The sequence below is a fragment of the Chlorocebus sabaeus genome, chromosome 20, assembly GCF_047675955.1.
Source record: "Chlorocebus sabaeus isolate Y175 chromosome 20, mChlSab1.0.hap1, whole genome shotgun sequence".
Taxonomy (NCBI): domain Eukaryota; kingdom Metazoa; phylum Chordata; class Mammalia; order Primates; family Cercopithecidae; genus Chlorocebus; species Chlorocebus sabaeus.
In genome coordinates, this window is record NC_132923.1 from 126,178,890 (window position 1) to 126,187,765 (window position 8,876).

An 8,876-nucleotide genomic window follows, 5' to 3' on the forward strand; every position below is an offset into this window, starting at 1 on the left:
ACCCTTTTCTGCAGCCAGCCAGGCCAAGGACGGGGCCGCTCTGCACCCCTCACAGCCAAGCATCCCCGAGACTAGAGGGCATAGTCTCCATCCCTGGGACAACTCCTCGTGGCTCCTGTTCAGTGCTAGGCAGGCCAGAGCATTGCTGCTAGGCATTCTCCCCTGTTCACAACTGCTCAGAGTCCCAGAGACGGCTGATCCTGCCGGAGGCCCTGTGGGGTCTGCCTTCCTCGGCCTGGGGCAAGGCAGGACCTGTCCCTTCTACTCTGAGGAGTCCCCCTGGGATCTGGCACTAGGGAGAGGTAGAGGATGCTTTCAGGAAGGTCTGCTGGGGTCTGGGACCTGCCCAGGTTCAGAGGGTCCAGATTCCAGCCTGAACCCCAGCCCCCACCCAAAGCTGAGCAGTAAGTGGAAGTCTCTGTGGACTCAGGCCCCAGCAGTGCTCAGGGGCAGAGGCACCTCCCATCCCACCCCCATATCTGATACCCACTGGGATGGCATCTGCCCGCCCCCTCCCTTGAGCGTAGATACCACCCGGGCTCTGACTCCTCTGCTAATTCTTGCCTCACGTTCTGCCTGAGTACAGGCCACGGGAGTTATGACCAGGGCAGGGCCGGGCCTCCCCCACCTCAGGGATTCCGGCCATTGGAAGCTCCACTCTGGCATCACCAGGCCCTGTGACTTCAGACCCAAAGCAGCTCCTCACCCACCCAGGTTTTGGGCCTGAGGCCATCCCTTGTCCCCTGCCGGATGCCCCCACACCGTCACAGCCCTTAGTTTCCCTCCGTTTTTGTCCACTCAGGATGGGCGATGGGGCCTGGCCTGAAACGGGCAGAGCAGACATTTGGTGGCTAGAGTGACTGCTGGGCCTTCTAAGCAGGCTCTGGGAGAGCCAGGCAGGTCAGCCGTGTGGGAGGAGCCCCGAGGCTACCCACACTCTGGTGGGGCTAGTCAGAGAGCTGCTCTTATTGTTTGTGGGGGGTGGCGTGGGGAGCCAGGACTAGCTGCCTGTGCCTCTGGCAAGAGCTGGGGCTTCCCCTCACCCATGGCCATAGGGGCACAGGTGCCTCCCAGAAAGGGTTATAACCCTGGCCTTGGCAGGGGGGCATCCTAAATCCCAGGAAGCAGTCTGGGCCAGCTGGACATAAATGGGCTCAGCTCCCCCAGCTGAACCCCTGCTCTGGTCCTGACCCAGGTAAATTATGGCTCTGAGCAGAGGGCAGAGGCATTGAGCTCCCTGAGGCCTAGTCCTCCAGTAGGGCTGTCCTCTCCCAGCCCTTGGGGTAGAAAACCCCAACAAGACCTTAAAGAACCTTCTGGTACCAAGGACAAGGTGCTCCTTAGGGCAGGGAGTTGCAGCCCCGCACAGCCCTGGGGCACTTGGCACCCCTACTGTGAGTAGGCAGCTCCCCCTGTGCAGACAGGCGCAGCCAGGGAAGCCGGGTAGCCCGCGGGAAAGGAGCAGGCCTGTCCCTCATTAGAGGCAGGCGTAGCTGGCGTCTTGGCACGAGTCCAACTTGGGTAATTGCACTCTGCCGACCTAGATTCCCCCTTCAGCTTCAATTAGCGCCAGGACGTGTCCTCACTTCCCACCCAAACTGGCCAGGAAGCAGCCACCACGTCCCCCAGAGCTGGTTGGGCTGCCACTCTGGGGGAGAGGCCTGTGAGGCCCTTCTGCAGACAGGGATGAGAAGGGGGAAGCCTGAGACCCCTCCTGTGCCGGGGGTAGGGAGGCGGCTGGGCAGGAGAGGCCTCCCGAGCCAGGGGAAGCCCAGGGCTCCCTAAATGCCGCCCTCTGGCGCCATGCCAGATCAGGGGTCCCGTGTGGGTGTGACCCTGGGATGGTGCCCACGTGGGTCCCCCTTACGCACTGACCTCCCTGGCCCTCCCCAGGGAACACCATCTCCATGCCGACAGCCTCGGGGGCCAAAAAGCGCTTCTGGATCATCGAGGACATGTCGCCTTTCGGCAAGCGGCGGAAGACAGCGTCCTCCCGGAAGATGCTGGATGAAGGCATGATGCTGGAGGGCTTCCGGCGCTTCGACCTCTATGAGGACTGCAAGGACCCGGCCTGCCAGTTCTCGCTCAAAGTCACCCACTACCACTGCACGCGTGAGAACTGCGGCTACAAGTTCTGCGGGCGCACGCACATGTACAAGCACGCGCAGCACCACGACCGCGTGGACAACCTGGTGCTGGACGACTTCAAGCGCTTCAAGGCCTCGCTCAGCTGCCACTTCGCCGACTGCCCCTTCTCGGGCACCAGCACGCACTTCCACTGTCTGCGCTGCCGCTTCCGCTGCACCGACAGCACCAAGGTCACGGCGCACCGCAAGCACCACGGCAAGCAGGACGTGATCAGCGCCGCGGGCTTCTGCCAGTTCAGCTCCAGCGCCGACTGCGCCGTGCCCGACTGCAAGTACAAGCTCAAGTGCTCGCACTTCCACTGCACCTTCCCGGGCTGCCGTCACACGGTGGTGGGCATGTCGCAGATGGACTCGCACAAGCGCAAGCACGAGAAGCAGGAGCGCGGCGAGCCCGCGGCGGAGGGCCCTGCGCCCGGGCCTCCCATCAGTCTAGACGGCTCCCTGTCGTTGGGCGCCGAGCCGGGCTCGCTGCTCTTCCTGCAGTCGGCGGCCGCCGGTCTGGGCCTGGCGCTGGGCGACGCGGGCGACCCCGGCCCACCCGACGCCTCCGCCCCCGGGCCGCGCGAGGGCGCCGCCGCCGCCACCGCCGCTGGGGAGTCCTCGCAGGAGGACGAGGAGGAGGAGCTGGAGCTGCCGGAGGAGGAGGCCGAGGACGACGAGGACGAGGACGACGACGAGGACGACGACGACGAGGACGACGACGAGGACGACGACGACGAGGACCTGCGCACCGACTCGGAGGAGTCGCTGCCCGAGGCGGCGGCGGAGGCGGCGGGCACGGGCGCGCGGACCCCGGCCTTGGCGGCGCTGGCGGCCCTGGGCGCCCCCGGCCCCGCGCCCACCGCCGCCTCCTCGCCCTAGCGGCGCCCGCGGGTGGCCCTGGCGCCGGCCTCGGTCTCGGGAGCGGCGCCACCCCGCGCGAAGCGGCCCCTGGGCAGAGCCCCGCGCCCCGCCGGTGCTTCCGGACCCCGAGTCCGTCTCAGGACAGAGGCGGGGACCCCTCTGGTGCTCCGCGGCCGAGGACACAGGCGGCGGCGGCCCTGCTCTAGGGAGGCCGGGTCTCTTCAGGGAAACAGAAGGTGCTCTTGTCCCGGGGTAGGGAACCGAGGAGCAGGGGTCCCGGGCGAATGGGGCGCAGCTCCCGGCCGGCCGCTGTCCCGGCGCCCCTCCCCGCGGCCGCTTCGGCCCCGCGACCATTGCTCAGGACTGGGACGGGCGCTGGGGGCCACCGGGACCCCCACCCCGCGCCACCAGGGCGGGGTGGCTCCTGGAGCCGCTGGCGGGGCCTCCCTCATGCAGCTAGGATCCTCCCCCCTGCCCAGGGGGAGACGGGCAGAAGGCGGTCAGCACGGGTGACACTACAGGGACCGTGGAGGAAGCCTCATGGGAGTAGCAACCGCGGAGCTCCAGCTCAGCCCCACCCCAGGGCCCGGCTGCTCCCCCAGGCCTGGGTCGGGTCTGTTTGGTAACTCCCTGGCCCCAGCCTCCGCCCCAGGGAAACCGAGGCTGCGTCCAAAACCCAGAGCAGCCCGCTGGGGGCCGGGGCAGGGTCTCGGCCACCCTGGCGGTGCAAACAGGAAAGATGCGCTTGGTTTTGGCTTTAATATTCAAAATGGAAAAAAATACAAGAAAGTTGTACAGTATTTTTCCTGTAAAGGTTATTATTCTACATAGAACAAAAAGGAAGAAAGCAGGCGTGGTGAGAGTGCAGACCCGCCTGGGCCCGGCCTGAGGTTGGAGGCTCAGTCCCGTTTCTCCTGTGGGATTTGGTCCAGCGTTTTTTGTAGAGGCCTTAACAGTTTGAGGCTGTCTGTCTTCACACTAGCACTGATGGGAGCTGCGTGATTCCAACTCTTAACTTGAATTTTGTAGAGACAAGAAAAAAGGACTATTACTGTTGATCCAAGTTTGTAGTTAATTTAACATTTGAGTTCTCTCTTGGTGATGCGTGTGGCTTTATAGGGCTTTTTTTTTTTTTTTTTTTTTTTTTTTTTCCAGTTTGTTTTACTACTTTGTTTGGGATGCTTCTTTGCAGGTGCAGTCTACCCAGATTGGGTTCCCTTTGCAAAACATCCCCCTTCCTGGAGATGATGAGGCCATGGAAGCCCCGGCCAGGGCCTGACCTGGCAGGCACACACCTGGCTGGTGGCTCTGAGGTCCCCGGGGACCGAGTCCCCTGCAAGGGCAGGCTGCCCGAGGCCACACCTGCCCACCTTCCCTACTCCAGGCCACCAGCTGGTGTCAGATTGGGCCACAGGGAGAAAACAGGCCTAGGAGGGAATGGAAGGCTGGTGGGGAGGCTGTCACCCAGAAGCCTTCTCCCCAGAGGTCTCCAGGGGGAGCCTGGCTCAACTGGGGGGCAGTGGTTTACTTTTCCCTTTTTTCTTCCTTTCTTTTGTCCTCTCGGCTGCCCACAGCCAGAAAGCCAGGACCACCCGAACTGGACAGGGAGCAGGGAGGGAGGAGTGGTCGCACGGAGCGTACCTGATTCAACAGGAAATCAGTTGTTTTCTAAAACAGCCCCTACCAGAGCCTCCTGAACTCTGTGGGTACCACATGCTGCTGTGAGCATCTGCCCAGACAGTGACCCGCCACGGCCCGGGAGTCTGTGGAAGGAGTTTTGTAAAGGAAAAAAATACACACACACACAAACGTTTTTTTCAATGTAGCAAAATCAAACTTAAAAAAAAAAGAAGAAGAAAAGAAGATGCCGACAGTGCGGAGTCTAGCCTTTTGTATCCTTCATATTGCACATTAGGACTACAAGCCATTGCTAGCTCATTTTGAATTTTAACGTGTAATTTTTGTTTTATTTTCTTTCTGTGGGGAAAACAATGCTTGATCCACCAATGCTCTTTTTAATGTTTTATAACTATGTATGTGTATATATATAAATATAAAATAATATGTATGCACATATGTGTGTGTATATATCTATATGTATATACATATATAGATATATAGAGATATATAGAGAGGTTTTGAGACAAAAAAAAATGCAGAACGTGAAACCCGAACTGAACAGCGTGTGCTCTGATTACTTGAATCTGGTCTCCTCGGCACCTGGTTATTAAGAACTGAATATTTTTCCACTTGAATTTAGTGCTATTAGAAATTTAATATATGTGTTTTATTTATTTGATTTTTTTTTTTTTTTTTTTTTTGCATGACTGATGCAAGGTTTGACATTTTCACTCAATAAAAACTGGAAAAAAATCTATCAAGTTATCTTTTATTTTTAAAATCACCCCCAAGCAGCTGGCCATGACTCAGCTACACCGGTGGGGTGAGGGGAGGAAGAGTTGGGTGCCCTTCGACCCTGGCAGGAAAAGAGGGGAAACAGACCAGTTTTGTCCCTGGGCTGCTGGGGACAGAGGTAGGGGCCTCAATCCTGGCCTGGCCAGAAGGGTGGCCTCCTCCCCAGTCCTGCCTGAAGCCCCCACTTGGGGCTCAGGAGCCACCTTTGGGCAGAGCCATCTGACACCAAGGCCTGGGACGTCGGACAAAGGCTCTGCAGCCTCCCAGGACCCCCCACCCTAGCCAACCCTCTCCTCTCCTGCTGGGCTGCTGGGCCGGTGTTGGCAGGGCCACCCTCCTGCCTCCTCCCTCGGCTCCTTCCTCCTTCCTGCAGGGACCTGCCCGGGCTGGGAACGGCGCGTACCCGGATCCAATCCGGATGCTGGCGCAGCTCCTGCCTGGAGCACAGGGTGGCAGAGCCAGAGGGGGCTGATAATTCCTGGGTCTGTAGCCACCAGCCCAGAGCCTGAGCTGCCAGCCCTGGTGGCACCATGGTTGGCTCCCTTGGAAGCACAGAGGCCAGAGTGTCCACCAGGCCTAGCCTGGAGTGCAAGCCTCCCAGGCACTGTAGGAGTTTGCCCTGACACTTCCAACTGATGGCCAGCTTCTCATGACACCACATCATGGGAAGTACCTTGGCAGCCCTGCTCTGAGCCAGACTCCAGGTGGCCGGGGCTTCCTGGAACCTTGGGGAGGGGATGTGCGCGGGATCTGCCACATTCTTCCATGCTGAGGAGTCTTACTGGCTCATCACACCCCAGCCATGGGATGTCACAACCACTTGCCCGACGAGGAAACAGGCAGACTTGGGGGCTGGAAAGGTTCGGTCACCGCAGCACGCTTCTCCCTCACTGAGCCTGGCACCAGCCGGCCAGGCACCAGGGACCAGGGGCGGCAGGGGAGTGGCCTCAGCCCACAGCACCCAGGTCCGTGTCATTTTCCACCGCAGAAGTGCGTCTCCAGCCCAGCCGCGGCGCGCGGGCACTCCCTTTCTTCTTTCCTCCTGGAACGCAGCCCACAGGCTATTTACATAAATATGTTTGTAACAGACTTGAAAATATATACTTTTTTCTGTCTTATTAAAATGTTCAAGTTGGAACTCGCCTATTGTTTGTGGATATCTTGATTCTGTTAAATAAAACAGTGACTAATTTATGGGATAAAACACAAGTTCAACAAATTAAAACCATTATTGGAGCTTCCCAGGCCCTGGTGGGCCTCCCGTGGGGCCTGAAGCGAGGCAGGGAGCCAAGCCCTGAACAGCCGGTGGGTGGGTGGTGTGGCCACAAGGCTCCCTCTAGGCACCGGCACAGTGGGCAGCTCTCTGGGGCAGCACCGACTCCTGGGGCCCAGGGGAGGGAGGATGGGGACTCAGGGCGGTTTGCCGACCTTGGCCAGACCCCAAAGCTGCCCCCTGGTCTTCTGGGCCTGGATGGACCTCAGAAGGCCTCACCCAGGGCTGATCCAACCTCACAACAAGTAGGGCCGTGAGTCCAGCCCAAGGAAGGGGCACGAGGACTCAGGAACCTCTCAGAGGCATCTCAGGGCCTCAGGACGGAGCACTCAGGCCAGCCTGTGGTGCCACATCCCAGGTCCCGCCCCAGAGAGTGGAGAGCAGCTCATACCCCCACTAGGCATGTGCCCACTCTTGAGACCGCCCCCAAGAGCTGGGAGGGGGCCTGTGGCTGCGGGTCGGGATGGGCCCAGGTCCCACGGCACTCCCTGTGGCTTGTTGGACTCAGTAGGAAATGCAGTAAAGCATGTTTTCCTTCTGGGATTTAATTAGCTGTGGTGTGTGATGCTCCTACACACAAACTGGGGCAAATTCAAGAGTTTTGCAACCTCTTGGAAAGGGCCAGAACCCGCCGCACAGGCTCAGGGCTGAGCTCAGGGGCCTGCCCACCTCCCACGGACCTGGCCCAGCAGGGGCGCCACCAGCAACCTGAGTCACCTGTGTGCACCGGGGCTTGGCACTCATGAAGTGGCCTTGCCCCAGCCTGGACACAGCGACAGGCAGCCCCCTTTCTGGGCAGCATACCAGGCCACTGGGCAAAGGCCAGCTGCCCATCCACTGTCACGGGAGGTGGCTCCGGCCCCAGAGGCAGCAGTGGCCTCTGAAAGGCTGGAATCCCAGAGCCCTGTCTGAGAATGAAGCAGCCAGGCCCCGGCCATCCTTGCTGGGAGGTGCCTCTGCACCCTCTGGAGCAGGTCAGGGAGGAATCAGTGGCTCCCAGGAGGCCCACAGCCAGCGCTGGAGCAGCCGGACCCAGTGGCTTGGCCTCCAGTAAGCCCCGTGCCCTGCACCACTGGAAGGAGGCAGGGATCCTCAAGAAAGAACCTCCCTGCCTGGAGTCTCCCTGAGGCTGGCTCCTCGCCCCAGGTCTGTAACGCATCTGGTGTCACGGTGGTGTTTAAAGCCATGACCCGGTCACTTTAAAGAAGGTCCTTCCAGTATCTGTCGTGGAGCAAGGAAAGGTTTCAGGCATCCCTCTCATGAACATATCACACATCTTCTTTCTTCTTCTAGGAGAACACGGACTTTAACGTGCTCAATGACAGTAAGTTATTAAGGTTCATTCATGATTCAGGTAGTCATCCCTCAATGCCAGGCAAGATTTCAGACCCGTTTTGCATTAAAGACAGTGCCAAGGCTGTGGTCTGAGTGGTGGTCTGCGTGGGCAGGTGTCGGGGGAGGATGGGGGACCTCTCGAAAAGGATCAGGACCCACTGGGCCCTGCGTGAGTGTGAGGGTGCCACACACGTGCACATGCATGTCAGCACGTGCCAGCTTGGGCATGGCTCCCCCTGGCCAGGCGGTGGCCTGTCCCTGGGTGGGAAGCCCCTGTACACAGCAAAGGAGCAGGGGCAGGAAGAGCGGCCAGGCCCTCCAGGTCTACCTGGGTGCTACACCTCAGGTGTGCACCTCATCTGAGGCTGGAGCTCCCACCTGCATGCGGGTCTCATTGGCGCCTTCGCGCCTGCCCTGTCTGGAGTCTCTGACCTCTTCTTTGGGTGCCTTGGCAGAAACCAGTTTAAACAAACAGACAAATTAAGTGAAATCCTGGGGACGGAGATGTCTGACCCTTGAAGAATGGCCCCTGCTTGCTCTCCCCCTCCCTCCTGGGCTCTGGGGCAGGGACAGGGTGGTCACCTGGAGAGGGAGGGGTCTGGGGCCAGGCCAGAGACCCAGCGCCTCCATGCTCCTGGCTGGGCCACCAGGAGGGCAGAAGCGAAACCTTCTAGAAAACTCTTCCACCTCTACCTGGGTGTGAGGGCCCCGAAAGATGAACACAGCTTGCTCAGATGCGTTTATTAAAAACAAAAAGAAAGAGGGAAAGAGACTCTGGGCACACAGGGAGCTGATGGGTGGGTGCAGGTTCTCACATCTCTGTCCCCTTCTCTGTGGATCAGCTTTGCTACACACCCCACCTG

At 59.8% G+C, this 8,876-nt stretch overlaps 1 protein-coding gene across 2 annotated transcripts in view; it reads left to right on the forward strand.

Moving 5' to 3' along the window:
- The window catches only part of CASZ1 (castor zinc finger 1), a 122,437-nt gene extending 119,414 nt beyond the window's left edge, over positions 1–3,023 (forward strand). For both annotated transcript variants that reach the window (XM_007980592.3, XM_007980591.3), the window contains one exon: positions 1,894–3,023. In XM_007980592.3, coding sequence (XP_007978783.3) covers positions 1,894–3,008 — 1,115 coding nt within the window. In that variant the 3' untranslated portion in view covers positions 3,009–3,023. The remainder of the gene's footprint in view (positions 1–1,893) is intronic.
- The last annotated feature ends 5,853 nt before the right edge of the window (positions 3,024–8,876 follow it).